This window comes from Zalophus californianus, chromosome 10, assembly GCF_009762305.2.
Source record: "Zalophus californianus isolate mZalCal1 chromosome 10, mZalCal1.pri.v2, whole genome shotgun sequence".
NCBI lineage: Eukaryota > Metazoa > Chordata > Mammalia > Carnivora > Otariidae > Zalophus > Zalophus californianus.
Window position 1 is genome coordinate 38300626 of NC_045604.1, and position 19605 is coordinate 38320230.

Sequence of the window (19605 nt, forward strand, 5' to 3'; positions counted from 1 at the left end):
ACAGCCCGTCTTCCACTCTAGAAGCTGAAGATGCCAAATAGTTGCTTTCCCAAATTTACTTACCGACTATGACAGTTATATGACCTAAGTTCCACCAATAAGCTGCACCCAACCCAGACTTGGAATCTGAAGCCAGGGATGTAAAGATAAAGAAACCGGCTGTGTGGACTCCATGCTGGGGTGGGAGGTGGCACCTGCACCCAGTTGAGAGGCGCTGGTGGCCTTGATTGTACTGTAGTATCTAGCATCCGAAGGCAGTGAGTCTTCCTGCACCTTGTGGCCCAATTTGGGCATTGTTTCTGGCTCTGTGACCTACAAACCTGGTCCAGTGGCCTTCTTGGAGCTTGCATGAGCTACCCAATATATTTAATAAATTCCTTGTCTGCTTAAATTATTCCAAGTTGGTTTCTGTTTCTTGAAACTAAGAACTCTGACTGCTGTAATAGTCCGTCAGTCCACAAAATTCCATCCGAGGGTGTCTCACATTGCTATCCTCACCACCACAACAAAATTCGTCATTGCAATACTTTCACCAAACAAATTTTTTTTTAAAGATTTTTATTTATTTATTTATTTGAGACAGAGAGAATGAGAGAGAGAAGAGAGAGAGCACATGAGAGGGGGGAGGGTCAGAGGGAGAAGCAGACTCTTTGCCGAGCAGGGAGCCCGATGCGGGACTTGATCCAGGGACTCCTGGATCATGACCTGAGCCGAAGGCAGTCGCTTAACCAACTGAGCCACCCAGGTGCCTGTCACCAAACAAATTTAGAGTCCATTTTAACAGGCACCTTCTGCAATCAGTAGCTCCCTAATAGAGGAAATCTGTATGTAAATCCATTTTTATCTGATTCTTCTAACTTTCTGATCTTAGGCCCAACTGGAAACATTTATTGTTAATAGAAGTTAAGGAGTCTGGAACTGTCATTGAAGTATCCAAAATTTCTTAAAAATGGGGAGAGAAAACTTTTCATTGGTGGAATGAGTAAAGCTCAGATATTTGGATTAGCTAGATATATAATTCTTGCATGAGTAAGATATATTTTTAAATGGCTGGAAAAACATCAAAATAATAATAATATTTCATAATATGTGAAAATTATATGAAATTCAGATTTCAGTGTCCATAAAGGTTTATTGGGACACAGTTATGCTCATTCGTTTTCCTGTGTCTGTGTTCATTCTTTGGTGACAGAATTGACTATTTGCACCAGAGATCACATGGACGTAAAAACTAAAATACCTTTAGCCTTTTACAGAAAATGGTTTGCTGACCCCTGGCCTATACTTTTCAGAATAATGCCTGAGGCCCAGGGTATCTCCTGGTCTGGAATTCAGCCCCTTAAAGAGGATCCAGTCACCTGAATTGAACTGGAAGGCTCACTCAGTCCCAAACAGAGCAGTGGTTCTCATTCCTGGCTGCACATCAGTATTACCAGAGGCGCTTTTATAAAAAGTTCCCACGTCTGGTCCGACCCAGGTCATTTAAATGAGAATTGCTGGAATCGGGGTCTAGGGAAATTAATTTTTGAAAAGCTCGCTAGATGTTTCTGAGGTGCAGCCAAAGTTGAGAGCCATGTGCTGGAAAATGGAGTGACTCCCAAGAAAGGTGTTTGTGGGTGTGCCTTAAACTGCAGTGCTTTTCAAACTTTATATATAAGTCAACTGAGGATCTTGTTAAAAGACAGGTTCCATTTCAGTAGAGCTGGGGTGAAACCTGTGATGGGGTCCACGGCAGGCCCCCCCCCAAATATGCCACTCTGCAATATTAATTATTTGGGTTATTTTGAATCAAAGTTACTTAAGAAGCAGCAGTGCAAGAAGGACACTCTGAGCCTCCTTTGTCCCCCTGCAAGCAGGAAATAAATCTCCCCTGTGAATGGTACCCTCCCAAATCAGGAGGTGAAGAGACATCCTTATCACCAGAGATAGGGAATTCCGCACTGAGAGGCTGTATAAACACTCGTTTCTTCTTCACCAGTTTACTGGCCCAAGCCCAGACTTGTCTTGTCAATTCCTCACAAATTTCTTGTTTCTTTGTCTGAAAGGTATAAAAGTTTTGCTTTGGTCACTTCCTTTGAGTCTCATATTTTTATAAGCTCTCCTATGAAATTAAATTTGTCTTTCTCCTGTAACTCTGTCTTATGTCAATTTAATTATTAACCAGCCAAAGAACCTATAAAGGAAGAAGGAAAAGTTTTCCTCCCTTATACCTAAGATCCCATATTTCAAAAAAACTTGCAGATATTGCAGATGCTGCTGGTCCGTGACTAGCAGGGTGAGGGCAAGGAGTTCATTGAACCTGTAGAACATATTCCATGACTTGTATTTTTGCCTGCTTAGTAATGAGTAGTTGCTCAGCAGAGTTCTACTTCAGATATGGTGGTCAGCTAAGGCCTCTGAGGACGTGACGTGCTAGTTGAGTTGCTGAAGGGTGCAAAGGGGTCAGATCTGAGAAGAATGGGGAAAGAACTTCCCAGGCAGAGAGGAGCTGATGTGATGGCCCTATGGCAAGAAGGACTCACTTTTGAATGGCCTGGTGACTAGAGGGTGACAGAGATTGATGCTATTTGTTTCGTTAATAGGAAAGATAACATTTAAAAAGGAGATGGCTCCATTGATCCTTGCTGGGTATATCACCTTGAAATCAGTTCTCAGAAAGTCAGAGGAATTCAGTCACCCTGAGAAGGAAAGCAATTCACAGGAAGATGAAAAGGAGTGTTAGCTGGGCCATACAGAAATAATGGGACACAGAGAGGACTTGTAACAGACTTTGCTAGGTTCCTCCCTGTTCCACACCTAGTTCATGTTGCACTGTAGTTATTGATGGTGATAGCTCTCTTCCTGGAGCAGGTCCTCTATCTAAATTCTTTCAGGCAGTTAGGGGGAAGGTCAAAGTTTCTTCCTTAGTCTTTGAGGTCTTGATGGTGTTCAGCTCAAGAGTCATCTACATGCCAAAATGGCTGCCTAGGGCAGCTTCAGCAGCAATGGTGAGCCATGCTGAAGTCTTTTCTGGAGTGCCAGGGTGCCACAGGGAGCCTTCCTGCAGGAGCATTACTGGCCTTCACTTGGAAACTCACCTGCAGACAGCCATACAGGGATCCAGAGCAGAAAAGGAGGAAAATGCTGGTCCCCACGTGTTTATGAGGGAACACGTGCATCAACAGATATGAAACATTACTGGGAGGCGGTAGAGGAGGTGGCTGGACTTCTCGTGATTTCAGGCAGTCATGAGGGAGCAGAAGGCTAGCTGAAGACAAAGCATAAGCTGACACCCTGCAACCTCCCCCCAACCCACCCCCCACTCCTGGGTGGGACATGTATGACATTCTTCCAGGAATCTCCCAACTATCTTAATGTTAATACTTTGCTAGAGGGGAAAACAACCTTAACGTGACAATGGCAAGACCTCTGGTATCTTGTAGGTATCTTGTAGATCCGTCCTCTTTAGCATATGAAAGTTCTTTTGAAACCTCCCTTTTCCTTACTCCCACCCCCCCCCCCCCCCAGCTCCCGAGTATATAATCACCGCTCCTCAAGGCCTGGTGCAGCAGCAGCTCTTTCTGCCCACAGGTCCTGTTCCCATGCTTTAATAAAACCACCTTTTTGCACCAAAGACGTCTCAAGAATTCTAGGTCATCGACTCCGGACCCCACCCCACTGAACCTCACCTATATTCCAAAACCCCTTCTGTAGGGTCAGAGTCCGAAATACATACGGTTTTGTGACATTTGAGTTTCTGGTTTTAGCCCTTGGCTTCCGAAGGATGTATAGAGGAAGACGATGTGGAACACCTATTAGGAAAAAGGGCTTGGGGGGGGTGCGCCTGGGTGGCTCAGGTGGTTAAGCGACTGCCTTCGGCTCAGGTCATGATCCTGGAGTCCTGGGATCGAGTCCCGCATCGGGCTCCCTGCTCAGTGGGGAGTCTGCTTCTCCCTCTGACCCTCCCCCCTCTCATGTGCTCTCTCTCTCTCTCATTCTCGCTCTCTCAAATAAATAAAATCTTTAAAAAAAATTTTTAAAAATTAAAAAAAAAAGGAAAAAGGGCTGGGGGAGGGAAGGTTTCCAGGAGAAGGTGGTATTTAAACTAAAGCGAGCCAAGTGAAGGGAGGATAACAGAATAAGGCAGAGAACCACAAATAGTTCCTTAAAACCTGGAGGAGAAGGTAGGAGAGGATTACAGAGAAAGGAGGTTAGAAGGATTGTTAATTATATAGTACATAACTGGACACCCATTCACTGTGTGTTTATGCCCCAGGATTCATCTTAGAGTGAACCCAAGGAATGATGTTGTATCTGATGGTCTTTATTTGAGTTGCTCGGTGTTGGGAGATAATTCTCCACAGAGCTCTCACATTTCTGCATGCCTTGGGAGCAGAGGCACCGACAGCTCTTGTTCCAGACTATCTCTTCAAGGGTGTTTGTAGCCAAGGACCTTGGATGGCAGAAATAATGTCTCACTGGAACAGAGGGAAGGTTTATTTACCATCCAGTATAATAAAGATTGGGTTTCTTCAGCTCAGGGGCCATCAGGTGTGAGGCAAAACCTCTGTGTATGTGGCATCTATCTGGACAGTTCCATATTGCCATGGAGGGCAAGGGGGACCCACCTAAACATGAGGCTTGTGCTACTTGCTGTGCTCAGAGTAATAAAGTCCTTTGCCTCAGAGCTAGGAGTCTTCTGCCTTCTGTCAAAGCTCATGAAGCTGTGGGAGGCTAACCTTCAAAGCTCTTGACACTAGGTGTTTGCCTTCTTGAGAAGCAAAAAATTAGTTTTGGGTCTGGCTTTTTTTTTTTTACGTCAAGAGTTAATGAATCCTATCCATACTGGGCACTTGTGAAGTCCTAGCTGGGGTAGGATTTTAGGCCAGTTGAATAATCCATATCCCTTCTAATACAAAAATACTCTGGTTTATGAATCTGAGCTTTCTGTGGAAGCAAAGGGCAACTAAATACAAGGTGAATATTTCACTGATGTAAAGACAAATGCCAAGAAGCCAGGCAGTGCTTGGCTTACCAAATGGAATAGGCTATGACCTCAGACTACAATATGGAACACACACCAGATTAAAATCGAAAAATAGTCTGCTATCCAGGAAACAATGACACAGAGGTGATGGTAGCCAAATGGGGTTTGGCCACGAGATGATTCTGGCAATGCCCACCTTGGAGATGGGCAATGAAATAGAACAGAAGTCTCTATAGGCACCTCATATTACCTTCTCAAGTATGTACTTCTTCAAATTATCAAAATCGCAGCTTTAACAGAGTAAGTTAATGCAATTACACAATAGAAGCAAGTGTTAGCTTTGAGAAACTTTAGTCTTCAACTTGACTAGTGGGATTGGTCAACACATTCCACTAATTTTAAAAACAAGCTATTTAAACATTCTAGGTTAGGGACACCTGGCTGGCTCAGTTGGAAGAGCATGCGACTCTTGGTCTTGTGGTTGTGGGTTTGAGCCCCATGTTGGGTGTAGAGATTACTTAAATAAATAAATAAACTTAAAAAAATAATAAAACACTTTAGCTTACAAAAGAGAAGATCACTGTAAAGTGAACTTTTTGGTCACTCATCTTTGAAACTATCTTTAATCACTCAAAACCTCTTCAGAACATCCAAGTCTAAATAATGGTTCAGAATGAATAAAGGTATGTTTTACGTGACAATAAAATGTTTTCTTGGTGATCCAGTGAATAATTTTTTTGCTTCTTTTATAATTAATATTTGTAAATAAGACAGACATTGAAGAAGGATCAAAGAGATTATATTTCTTTGTGTCTCTGGAGTTGCACTTTATCCAAATATGGCATTATCTGAAAAATAAAAAGAAGTAGTTGTTAGATAACGTATAATACATTTCATAGTTCCAGAATAACCCTGAAGGCAGAGAGGATGATACTGCTCCACAGATACAGAAAGGAAGGATTAGCAACATTAAATGACTTAGCACATGACATTAGTCAATAGCAGAAGCAGAACTTGAACCCAAGTGCAATGGACTGAATGTTTATGCCCCCCTACCGCCCCAAGTTCTTACGTTGAAACCCTAATGACAGTGTGATGGTGTCAAGAGCTGGGGCTTTTGGGAGGTAATTAAGTCATGAGGGTGGAGTCCTCATAAATGGGATTAGTGCCCTTAGAAGAAGAAGCCAGAGAGCTAGCTAGCTCTTTCTGCCATGTGATGACATAGCAAGAAAACAGCCCTCTCTAAGCCAGGAAGAGGGCATTCGTCAAGAACCCGATGATTTTGGCACCCTGATCTCAGAATTCCAGCCTCCAGAACTATGAGAAATAAATTTTGTTTAAGCTACCCAATCTGTTGTAATCTAACAGCCTGAACTAAGATACCTGCATCTTCTGTTTTTAAGGCTAGTATGCCCCTCTTTGGGCCTCCACATCTCCAAGTGGAAGACTGAGAAGAGACCTTGGAGATCTCCAGCTAAGAAAACCTGTGCCCTGGTCTTCATATCCCTATTGATAGAAGCAAAAAGGAGTCCCCAGAACCCCAAGCGCTCTTAGCAAAGTCCCAACCGTTCTCAGCTTTAACACTCATGGCCTCACCACTGCTTGAGACCATTAAGACTAACCTCATTCTGTTCTTTTTTTTTTTTAGCTTTTATTTATTTATTTGACAGAGACACAGCGAGAGGGGGAACACAAGCAGGGGGAGTGGGAGAGGGAGAAGCAGGCTTCCCGCTGAGCAGGGAGCCCGATGCAGGGCTCGATCCCAGGACCCTGGGACCATGACCTGAGCCGAAGGCAGATGCTTAACGACTGAGCCACCCAGGCGCCCCCCTCATTCTGTTCTTTATCCCTGTTTACTTGGGCTACCTCAAGAAGCCAGGAGTTCTGAGAGAGAGAAAAAACAAGAAACAGACTCAACTATAGAGTCATACGATATGGCTACCAGTGGTGGGGGGATGTTTCAAATAGGTGATGGGGATTAAAGAGTATACTTATCATGATAAAAAAAATAATAAAATAAAAATAATGGGGGGGCGCCTGGGTGGCTCAGATGGTTAAGCGCCTGCCTTCGGCTCAGGTCATAATTCCAGGGTCCTGGGATCAAGCCCCACATTGGGCTCCTGGCTCAGCGGGGAGCCTGCTTCTCCCTCTCCCTCTGCCTCTCCCCCTGCTCATGCTCTCTCTCTCTGTATCTCTATGTCTCAAATGAATAAATAAAATCTTTAAAAAAATGAAATAAGATTTAATAAAAAAATAAAATAAAAATAATGGGGAAAAAGGGAAGCCAGGAGTTTTGGGTTGCCCCACATCTCCTGATGCTAACCACACAACTCTATGAGCAGCAGTGCAACTCCTACCTGGCACTTCCTATTCACTCCCATCCTGCTGCTTTATGTTTCTCCATATCACTTACCCACTTAAAAAATTTCTGCCTCTATCCACTCAAGAACCCACTGAAATCTAAGTTTTATGAGGCAGGGGTTTTATCTATCACTGTACTGCCAAGGACAGAACAGTGCCATAAAAATTTGCTGAATGGGGGCGCCTGGGTGGCTCAGTCGTTAAGCATCTGCCTTCGGCTCAGGTCATGGTCCCAGGGTCCTGGGATCGAGCCCCGCATCAGGCTCCCTGCTCAGCGGGAAGCCTGCTTCTTCCTCTCCCACTCCCCCTGCTTGTGTTCCTTCTCTCTCTGTCAAATAAATAAAAAATCTTTAAAAAAAAAAAATTTGCTGAATGAATGTGCTTCTTCCTCTAACATAGGTATGTACAAAGGAAAAGAGCATTTTCTAATTCTTACTGTATATATCCAGCAATATGTACCTTCTTATTATCCTCTTCTGTTTCTAAAGATTATTCTGCAACAACAAATGTGCCATGGGAAACTCTAGGTTTGTGAGCCATCGCCCAAGGGCACAGTTACTGGTCTCGAGAGGAATGAGGTAAGATTTACCATTATTTCTGGAAAAATACATTCTATGTCCCAATATTTATTCAGTCATCAAATGAATGTTTTCTGAGCGCCTAATTAATGCCAGACACCATTCTAGGAACGGAATGGATAAAGCAATGAAAAAACAGATAGCATCAAGGAGCATTAGGGAGTGACAAACACTGTAGAGGAAAAGAACGCCAGGTATGGTGTTACAGGATAGGTGTCTCCAACTCAGGAGAAAGGTCAGGGCCAGAAATAGAAATGTGCAGGATAGAGATGAGATTTTCAAGTCCTGTAACAGTTGAAGACCAGCAATCTGTCTCATTGAGATCACCTAAAAACTAAGTGTAGATGATGAGAAGTGGGCCATCTTACAGAAAAAGGATGTGCTTTTACAGTTAATGATGTTTATCATTCAATTCAATACATATTTGTTGATGGTGTACTAGAGTAATATGTTCATCAAATTTTATAAGTAATGTCCCATCTCCTTATTTTTACAAATGAGGATTTTTTTTCTGGCCTCCTGGGGGAGGAGGTATTCTCTCATATCTGTTCTCAGTCTAGTGTGGTGGGGCTGAACTTTTGGGTTGGAATGTGGTAAGTTCTCTTTTGGGCTGAGTTTAACTTTCACTACTTCTAAGCCAATTTCTCCAGTATAGATAGTTTTCCAGTGACAAAGTGACAAAGCCAATTTTTACCTCCATCCATCTCTCAATTGATATAAACTGAGGAATAGAAGGATATTATTGTTGACATTTTCAAGCCTCTACAGTATTCAGAATAAAGTAGACACTTAAAAAAATGTCAGCACCCTTCTCTATACCCACATACTTTCTACTTGTGGAAATAAAACAAACAAACAAACAAAAACCCAATATCTCTTATTTATCTAAAGTTGAAACCAGAGACTTTAAGTTTCAAGTAGAGATTAATGGGGGGAAAAAGTCTTTTTTTTTAAGATTTTATTTATTTATTTGAGAGAGAGAATGAGAGAGAGAAAGCACATGAGAGGAGGGAGAGTCACAGGGAGAAGCAGACTCCCTGCTGAGCAGGGAGCCCGATGCGGGACTCGATCCCAGGACTCCAGGATCATGACCTGAGCCGAAGGCAGTCGCTTAACCAACTGAGCCACCCAGGCGCCCCTGGGGAAAAAATTCTAATGAGCTTTTGAGAATACACAGTTCTGGGTCAATAATTACCTACCATTTGTTCAAACAAGTGGTTCTCAAGCTTTTTGATCTCAAGATCCATTATATGCTTAAAAATTATTAAAAACCCTATCAAAGTTTTGTTCATGTGTGTTGTACCTCTCAATATTTACCACATTAGAAATTTAAATGGAGGGCGCCTGGGTGGCTCAGTTGGTTAAGTGACTGCCTTCGGCTCAGGTCATGATCCTGGAGTCCCGGGATCGAGTCCCACATCGGGCTTCCTGCTCAGCGGGGAGTCTGCTTCTCCCTCTGACCCTCTTCCCTCTCGTGCTTTCTATCTCTCATTCTCTCTCTCTCTCAAATAAATAAATAAAATCTTTAAAAAAATAAAATAAAATAAGAAATTTAAATGGAGAAAAAATTTAAAGCTCAAGAATACAAGTCAACATTCCATTTAATGGTCAGAAAAATGATGTGATTGCATATCATACTGCTTCTGGAAAACTCTATTGTACTCCCATGAGAGTATAAAAGGTAAGTAATATCTCAGCATTATTATGAAAATAGCTTTGACCCTGTGGGTCCCTGAAAAGACCTGAATATACAGGGGTTCCCCAGACCACCCTTTCAGAACTACTAATTTAGACTAAAAAAGAAAAAGCATGTATTTACATGCTAATTACCATAACCTTTAAATTAGGTCTATGCTGGGCGCCTGGGTGGCTCAGTTGGTTAAGCAACTACCTTCAGCTCAGGTCATGATCCTGGAGTCCTGGGATCGAGTCCCACGTCGGGCTCCCTGCTCAGCGGGGAGTCTACTTCTCCCTCTGACCCTCCTCCCTCTCATGCTCTCTCTCATTATCTCTCCCAAATAAATAAATAAAAATCTTTAAAAAAATTAGGTCTATGCTTATTCTGTATCTTATCATAACATTGAATTTCTGTTTGAGTCTGCTTACTTAAAAGAAACAAAGAACTTTTCTGCAATATTTAAAGGTTTGTTTCAACTTTCCAGAATTGTTGATTTATAACCTCAAATATCATTAATGTTGGCTATGGAAATTATGTTTGTTAGACTCCGTTTTGTAGAAAACCATGTGTATTCACGTAAAGTGGTAAACTATGTTTGTCATAGAAGGTGGATATTACCACCCACCATTAAACTTGTGAGAATTAACCTACTAGTTGTGGCTTACCTCACCTAGTTCCAAGTAATTCAAGCAGAATAAAAGATTGTGCAGATCCCCTTAGAACACTAGATGCATTCCTCCTTGTAAAGAGTTATTTTTTGAGTAAAATAAACACATGGCTGTTACAGATTAACTTTGAAGCACCATGGAGAATCTCAGTTTCCCATGCCACACTGTATCACCTCTCTATCCCACTTACTAAGAGCTTGCGGCAAATGAAAAGTCACAACCCCTTCATCAAGTTAATCTTGTTGAAGTTAAATCTCTAAAATAGTGATTCTTTTGTTTCTGATGTAACTTAATCATGTGTTGTTTGTACTTAATACAATTGCACTCTTTTTTCTTTTTACATAAATGACAAAATGCCATCAGTTGCTTATCTTGACTTAGGAACAAGTATTCACAATCAATAGTAGTTACCCTTTCTCTTCCTCCTCCTGCAAAATAATATCACCACCACCACAAACCCCCATGCCAACCTCCTTCCACATTCTATTATTGTGACTCAGGGCTTCTTGTTTGATATTTGTCATCAAAATCATTTCTATTGTATCTCAATTTTGCATGTGAACTTTTTGTAGAGGCAACAGAAATTGGTGAGAGGTCTCTGGAGTTTTTGTGGTCTATTATAATTATCTACAACAGCTTTTCTCTAAATATGGTTCTCAGGCCATCAGCATCGGCATCTCCTTAGCCTGCCCGAAAATGCAGATTCTGGGACCCAAAGGAGAGCCTACTGAATGAGTCAATCTGGAGGTCCAGTTTGAAACTGAGAATCTCTGATCTACAGTAGATCTTATATCAACGAACCTTGTTTACTGATGCTTTTTACTTCAGACAGATTTCCTTTAGACTATCCCAGAGCGACACTTCCTGAAACTCTCTCAACCCCAGAAACTCTCCCCAAGTTTACTTATAAATCCCTCCTGTCAATTCGGTGGGAATCCTATCACAACAACTTACTTTTTGCAGGAAAGTGCTTTTTCTCCGTGTGAGCAAGGAGACTCAGTGTGACCCAGGAGCTCCTACCACTATCAGGAACGTATTCTTTGATTTGGGTGTGAGTTGAGGGCATATAGGCACCACTGAAATGCCTCTTTTGAACTCTCAGTAAACTGACTTGATTGCTTCTTTCCACAAGGCAGTTGGATTCACGCTTTTCATTTATCTCCTTCAGGAGACATTGTTTGCTTTCTTTGAGCTTTGTAATTATTTCACTGGTTCTGTTCATAGAAGTCATTATGCTGACAAACCAGTCATCAAGTGATTCTTACTGTCTGCAAACAAATGACAAAATACTATCAGCGGTCCCTTGACCTAGCGGCCAGTCTTCAGTCAGTTCCTCTTTCTCCTCCTGTAAAATACCACTACTGCTGTGCCCCTCACCCCATATCTCACTCCATTTTTATTATTGTTTCCGAAGATCTTTTTGGTTTTTGATGTTTCTTCCGAAAAAAAAAATCATAAAAAGAGGATTTTACATTGAACACTACATCAAAAACTAATGATGTACTACTATATGTTGGCTAATTGAGTTTAAGTAAATAAAAGAAGAAAAAGGGGATTTTAGTAAGAGAATATATTTTGTTTTTGAAACTAAGGCTATGGGGCGCCTGGGTGGCTCAGTCGTTAAGCGTCTGCCTTCGGGCTCAGGTCATGATTCCAGGGTCGTGGGATCGAGTCCCACATCGGGCTCCCTCCTTGGTGGGAGGCCTGCTTCTCCCTCTCCCGCTCCCCATGCTTGTGTTCCCTCTCTCTGTGTCTCTCTCTGTCAAATAAATACATAAAATCTTTAAAAAAAAATAAAATAAAATCAATATTAATTTGAAATCCAAGTAACTCTATAGTCCTTTCTACACACAAAGGCTACTCTCAGACATTAAAAAAACAATCTCCCGTAAACATTTTATATCGATGAACAGAACTTTCTTTTAAGGGACTATCGTGGACTAGATTATTCAGACATAACTCCCAGTGAAAACTACTAAAAATTCTGGGGAAAAATGTTTTTTAATTTGTTAATAGTGAAATGATAAGAGAGTTAGAAAATATCAGGTCCAAAATGAAGGAAAGCAAGAACAAAGACATAGAGAGGTAGACAGAACCTGTGCTTGCCTGAGGACATTTTCTAATCCTGGAGGTTAAAGAAGTCATTTTGCTAGCTTAGAGGGCAAGGGACAGAAAAATCAAAGCTCAAAGCCTATGCTATGCACAGTGGAGAGCCTAAAGTAGACCTTTTCCATATTAAGTTGGCATCCAAAGGGCTACCGCCTCAGGGTGAGAGTGAATAAGAAATAAACTCACATTCCATCAAGAACTTGCAGGAAGAATGTTACTTTAGCACTAGGCACAGCTCTGGGGGAAAATCCCTCCAAGAAAAGTTGTAAGTGCTTCCTGACTCTCACATGGATTTTCAAACCAAATTCACAGCTAGGGCGGTTACAAGAAATGTCAAGCTGAAAAGCAAGAATGGTGCAAGAAACATCAAGCTGCAAAGCAAGGGTGGTAGCAAGAATTTAGCTAAAGGGGTTCCAGGCTGGGAGTACATCCAAGTGACTGACAGAAGCAAACTCAAATCTTTTCTGGAAGAACTTCATCCTAGGCCTCTGGGAATCCCCAATACTTTTTCAAAGACAACAAAGAGCGCACAACCAAGGATTATCAATCAAGCGCAAAGGTAGATGAGGCATCATAAAGTGAGAACAACAGTAACAAAACCATGAAATCTACATACGGGAGAAACATCAGATGAATTATAGAACAATTACACAGACTACATCTAAGGAAACGAGAAAGTAAGTTTGCAACTATCTTCAGGAAACAAGAAGCCAAAAAGAATTTCTAGAAATGAGAAAATGTTATTAAATAACATTTCATGTGGGTTTAGTAGCAGATACGGATTCAGATGAAGAGATAATTAGAGGACTGGGAGATAAATCAGAAGTCATTATCCTGAATGCAGCATAGAAGGACAAAAAGTAGGAAAAAGCTAAATATGGGGAGGACACAGTGAGAAGGTCAAACCTATAGGAAATGGGAAATCCAGAGGACAAAAATGAGGCAGAGACAAGATTTAAAATGATGTTTGAGAAATATCCAGAACTGACAAATGATACCACTCCAGAGACTCAAGAAGCTTAAAGAATAGCAGTCAAGATTTTATTTTATTTTTTTTTTAAAGATTTTATTTATTTGAGAGAGAGAGAGGTAGCGAGAGCAGGAACACAAGCAGGGGAGTGGGAGAGGGAGAAGCAGGCTTCCTGCTGAGCAGGGAACCCGATGCGGGGCTCAATCCCAGCACCCTGGTATCATGACCTGAGCCAAAGGTCAGGTCGCTTAACAACTGAGCCACCCAGGCGCCCCAAGATTTTTTTTTTAATCCTCACTTAAATTATAGTGGAATTTGGAAAAAAAGGAAATCTTATAAGCAATGAGAGAATAAAAGGAAGGGCAATTAAACTAACAGCTGACTTCTCAAAAAGGAACAATAGAAGCCATAAAACAGAGAAATTATATTTTCAATGCAGCAAGGAAGTTATACAGATGGTAAAATCAGCACACAGAGAGATGCTCAGCATCATCAATCATTAGGGAAATGTAAATACTACAGTGAGATACTGCCTATCAGTAGAATGGCTGAAATTAAAAAGATTGACCAAATCAAGTGCTGGTGAAGATGGGGAGGAACTGGAACTCTCAGACACTGCTAGTGAGGTTGTAAAATGGTACAACTGTTTTGGAAAACAGTGCAGTAGTTAAAAAGTTAAACATATATCTGCCATATGCTCTAGTCCAGAGTATTTACCCAACAAAAGTGAAAGTCTCTATACAAGTGTATGAAGAAACTATTTGTACACAAGAAAATTTATATATGAATGTTCATCACAGCTTTATTTTTATGAGCCAATAAATTCTACCAACCCAAATATCCATCAACAGCTGAATGGATAAACAAATTATGGTATTATCCACACAATGGACACTACTCAGTTATAAAAAAGGAATATATTATTGCTACACACGGTAACATGGATGAATCTCAATGTAATTATGCTGAGTGAAAAAAAATCCAGACAAGAAAGAATATATACTATATGATTCCCTTCATATAAAATGCTAGGAAATGTGAACTACTCTACTGGAACAGCAAATCAGTGTTTGCCTGGGAATGGGAAGGGGTTGAGGACAAGGGCAGCAGACAGGGGTTATAAAGGGACATGAGTAAACTTTTGGGGGTGGTGACTATGTTCATTATTTTGATTGTGGTGATGGTTTCATGGGTGTATGTATATGTCAAAGTTTACGACATTGTACTTTAAACACGTACGGTCTATTTTATGTTAATTACATCTCAATAAAACTGTTAAATAAAATTGGAATCAGCACCTAGCACATTGCCTAATGCATATCAGGTGGTTAATAAATATTTGTTGAATGAATGAAAAGTATATTACTTATAAATCTTGACTCCTATTCACTCACTATTATATCATGAGACTTTTTCATGCCATTACATGTATGTCATTCATAATAAAAATGAAATATTTGATGACAGTGTGGTAATCTTTCATATGGACTTAAAATAATACATTTGATTAGTCCATTTATTGTTAGACTTGTAGGTTGTTTACACTTAGAACAATACACTTTGAAACACAGTGAAGTGGCAAAAATCATACAAACACACACTGTTTTAGGAAACCCGCCAGAGTCATCGTTTGTCACTCCTGGATACACAAAAGGAGACGAGGTATGTTTCAAAGTTCTCTGGCTAACACATAAATCTTACATGTGTTTGTACTTGCAGAAAATAGTTGTCCCTAAACAAAAGGAAATGGTTTAAGGGAGAATGGAATTTGAACTTTTTTCCCCCTCCCCCTGTCCAAAGCCCAAGGAAGACTAGAATTTTCTGAAAGATGGTAAAGAATTGTCTCAGGCAGTTATTTCCACAATAATGCTGCAAAACTCAACAGCATACAACAATAAACATTTATTCTTATGCTCAGTGGTGGATTGAGCTGGGCTGGGCTCACCTGAGAACTTGGCTGGCTTGAAGGTCTGGCTGGGCTTGGCTCCCCGGTGAAGGTTGAGCTTAGGTCTGCTCCCAAAATTTTAGGACTGGGAAAAGCAAAAAAAGCTATTTTCCTCTAATCCAGCATGTCAGATGGGACCTAAATCTCTTATCCTTATTTTGTTTCTAGGAATTTTAATAGCATAAGAGAATTTTTTTTTTTTTTTAAGGTAAAGGATATGAGAAGAAAATTTTTTCTTGAACTGCAGTTTCATTTTCCCACCTCTGGCAGGCACTTCATTTCCACTTTCCATTTCTGTTTCCTGTCTCCCTGAAAAATCCTCAAGCTTAGGCAGCATATCTTTCACAATAAAATTGGAGTTCAATCCCATATAATGTAGGAGCCCAATAAAAAGCAATTGACAAATTGACCTTCTTAAATGTATAAATCCAGTAATATTTGCTCACAAATATAAAAGATAATATACAACCCACCAGAAAATGATCCCTTGGTATTAAAATGATTTAAGTAAACTTTCTCTTTAGACAAGATGTCAATTGCAGACATGAAAAGAGAAAGGATGCCTTTTCAACATTGGATCTAGCAAGTTTAAATTGAAGGAAGACAAAATATTTTACACACTCAATTAACACTAAAGAATTAAATTGGCCTCAACAAGGCTAACTCTATTCCAATCACCAATTATTATCCAGTGTAGTGGAAACAAAATATGGTTTTATTTAAATAGTTTAAATACCTCATTTTTGTCATCAGTTTCAACTTACTTTTACTAGAGATACTAATTTATCAGAATTTAAACTTTCTGAATTATATCCTCTCTAACACTTTTACTGTTTATCCTCTCTAGGGGCTGAAATCAAATTGGGACATGACTAAAGGAAAAGAAAAGAAAACAAGGTTTGTTTTTCTATGTCATACAAAATAACTGTATGACCTTAGTTAAGTGACCTTCTCTGGGCACTCAGTTTCCTTATATGTTAATTGGAAATAATATCCAACTCGCAGAGTGTCATAAGGATTAAATGACCTAATATAGCCAATCCTCAATAAATGGTAACTTTAATATATCAATTAGGCACTGTGAAATAAAGGATTTGTTCAATTGGATAAATTGGGGAAATTTGTCCCTCCAGTTATTTTTTGTCCCTCCCGTTATTTTTTTGTTTTGTTTTGTTTGTTTGTCCCTCCAGTTATTGATCTGTTTACTTGCTATGCAACCAGGATCAGCTACATAATTTGTGGGGCCCAGTGAAAAATGAAATTGTAGGACCCCTTATTGAAAATTCATTGAAAATTTCAAGATGGCAATAGCAGATCATTTAACCAAGTGTGGGGCCCTTTTAAGCACAGGGTCCCTGTGTTAGTGCAGAGGTCACATGCCTATGAAACTGACTCTGTGTATTACACAGTAACAGGATGATTTCTATGATTAATTCACCCAGTGTTTTAGTCTTTTAAACGGAGATAAGTAATGTGAATAACCTATGGCTTTTTAAAGGGCTTTGAGGTTGCGCCTGGCTGGCTCAGTTGGTGCAGCATGTGACTCTTGATCTCAGGGTTGTAAGTTCAAGCCCCACATTGGTTGTAGAGATTACTTAAAAAAAAAAAAATCTTAAAAAAACCCAAAAATTAAGAAAAGGGCTTTGAAAATATTAAGGATTTACAGAGAGAACATCTTTATTATTCATGGAGTCCATATTAGCAAAATTGCCTACTCATAAAAATTTGTTATCTCAAAATCAATACTTGTGGCATTTTCATGTCATTACCAGAAATGCACAGAGTAGCAAAAATTTTAGTCTCCTTGTTGTGTGTATTCCCAGCTAAGGTCAAACAAGGGGACACTCTGCTTTCTTGCTTCAGCTCTCATACTATAAACAAGTGTCCTTTTCCTGATCTATTTAGTGTCATTATTTTTTAGGATGCCCCCCAAGTATAGTGCTAAAGTGCTGTCCAGGGCGCCTGGGTGGCTCAGTTGGTTAAGCGGCTGCCTTCGGCCCAGGTCATGATCCCGGAGTCCCAGGATCGAGTCCCACATCGGGCTCCCTGCTCAGTAAGGGAAACTGCTTCTCCCTCTGACCCTCCCCCCTCTCATGTACTCTCTCTCTCTCTCATTCTCTCTCTCTCAAATAAATAAATAAATCTTTAATAAAAAATAAAATAAAATAAAGTGCTGTCCAGTGCTCCTAAGCAGCAAGAAGACTGTAATGTGCCTTATATGTGTTAGATAAGCTTTGTTCAGGCATGAGTTACAGTGCTGTTGGTTGGGTGAGTTCAATGTTAATGAATCAATAGTATGTATTGAATAATGTTATATACATAAAATAAGGTTACGTATTGATTGGTTGACAAAAATGTTATGACCAGAGGCTCACAAGAACCTAACCCTGTATTTCCCCTAGGAGCAGTGGTTGAGTATTTGATAATTCAATGTTTGGGGCCACTTTATAGAACATGACTACTGCAATAACAAGAATCAACTGTGTACATATAGAAAATATGCTACTGTTTCTACAGGTACGTTATTATAAATTACCTTTAATGTGCAGCAACCCAAAGCCTATTTGCAATCCACTGGTTTGGATCAGCCTACTGAAGTGTTGCCCTGGTGATGGAACATTATGATCTAAGCCATTCCAATTTTGTTCTATTCATAGAACCCTAATTAAGAGAAATTTTGGAGTTAGACCATTTACTTACCAGCCATGTATCCTTGAATAAATCACTCAGTTTCTCTTAATATCAATTTCTTCATCTGAGATAAAGATATCTATTCCATTAAATTGTATGTTTGTGTGTATGTGGTAGGAGGTAGGGAGGGAGTTGGAATTAAATGAGATATACATGTAAATTAAATGAGATATTACATTTTTACATTGTGCCTGGTATCAATTTATTACATGTACTGATATTTCTTGAACATGTACTCTGTGCCTGGTATTGTTCTGGGTACTAGGGACAAATGGGTACCTACCCCCAGGAAGCTTAGAGTTTAAAGGTTTAAGGTAGGTACATAGTAAATCATAGCTATTTCTATTGATTTTATTAAAACTTCATATTTTACTTGGGAATTATTTTATTCATTTATCTTTTTTCTCAGAAGAGGAAGCCTCCCACAAAAACAAATCTTCAGAAATACATTTTACAAATACAAAAGTCATAATTTCTTTCTCTCTTTACAAGAATTTGTGATAGAAGAAATAAGATTGGTATTGAAGAAAGTAGTTCACGATGCCAGAGAAATGAATTCCCTAAAGAACTATATGAAGGGTCAGCAAAAAAAGACCGCCCAACTCTGATGAGACTGCAGTAAAACACACACACACACACACACACACACACACACACACACACAACTCTTGAGACTAATGCAGGGCGGTCCCTGAAGATGAGAAGGTATTTTGCCACTGTTGGTTTTTTTTGTTTTTTAGCAAAGTTCCCAGATAATCCAAAAGGCTTATCAAGAGACCTACTTGGTTGGGCACAACCCTGGCACTTGAGGGCTTGGAGCTATATTCAAATCCTCTCTTCTTAGAGTGCAACCTGGAGAAAGATTTCTACATCTTTGGAGTTCAGTGTCCTCAGCTGTGAAATGGGCTGATATCACTACAGAGCTATTGTGAGGATTAAATGAGATAACAGATAAAGGGACTTGTAAACCATAAAGTATATAAAGCAAATGTTGGGGAGGAAAAATTTTTCTCTACCCTCAAGCTTATTCTGGCTGGTCTAAGAATTAAATTGACAGGGACAGTTAACAGGAAAGAATCAAATTTAATTTATACATACGAGGTCCTACAGATATGACTAAGGCAGGCAGCTTTTTTTTCAAACAAAGAAACAATAAATTGGAATTGGCAGGTTAAAGAAAACTTATGTTTGGGAACTTCAACTAGTAAGGAATTCTAAACAATTTGGATGGGGGTAGTCAGTTAGTAAAAGTAACAAGGTTTGTTTATATAGGCTTCTTCACCCTAAATTCTCTCTATGATGATAAGGATGTCTCTCTACCTCCTGATACAGGGTACCATGCACATGGGAGGTTAATATCTTGCTTTCTGGAGACAAAGGAGGGTCAGTGTGTCCTTTTTGCACTGGCTTTTTCTTCTTTTTTTTTTTTAAGATTTTATTTATTTGACGGAGAGAGACACAGCGAGAGAGGGAACACAAGCAGGGAGAGTGGGAGAGGGAGAAGCAGTCTTCCCGCCGAGCGGGGAGCCCGATGTGGGGCTCAATCCCAGGACCCTCGGATCATGACCTGAGCCGAAGGCAGACACTTAACAACTGAGCCACCTAGGCGCCCCGCACTGGCTATTTCTTAAGTAACTTT

At 40.1% G+C, this 19605-nt stretch overlaps 1 protein-coding gene across 2 annotated transcripts in view; it reads right to left on the reverse strand.

Moving 5' to 3' along the window:
• Positions 1-5621: 5621 nt before the first annotated feature.
• The window catches only part of SPATA45 (spermatogenesis associated 45), a 42808-nt gene continuing 28824 nt past the window's right edge, over positions 5622-19605 (reverse strand). Inside the window, exons 1-4 of one of the 2 annotated variants that reach the window (XM_027611987.2) lie at positions 17812-17881; positions 15276-15360; positions 11206-11519; positions 5622-5814 (exon numbers count right to left, since the gene is read on the reverse strand). In XM_027611987.2, the coding sequence (XP_027467788.1) occupies positions 5795-5814; positions 11206-11482 (297 nt within the window). In that variant the 5' untranslated portion in view covers positions 11483-11519; positions 15276-15360; positions 17812-17881 and the 3' untranslated portion in view covers positions 5622-5794. Of the gene's footprint in view, positions 5815-11205; positions 11520-15275; positions 15361-17811; positions 17882-19605 lie in introns of those variants that run through there. The other variant, XM_027611988.2, reaches the window with a different exon arrangement.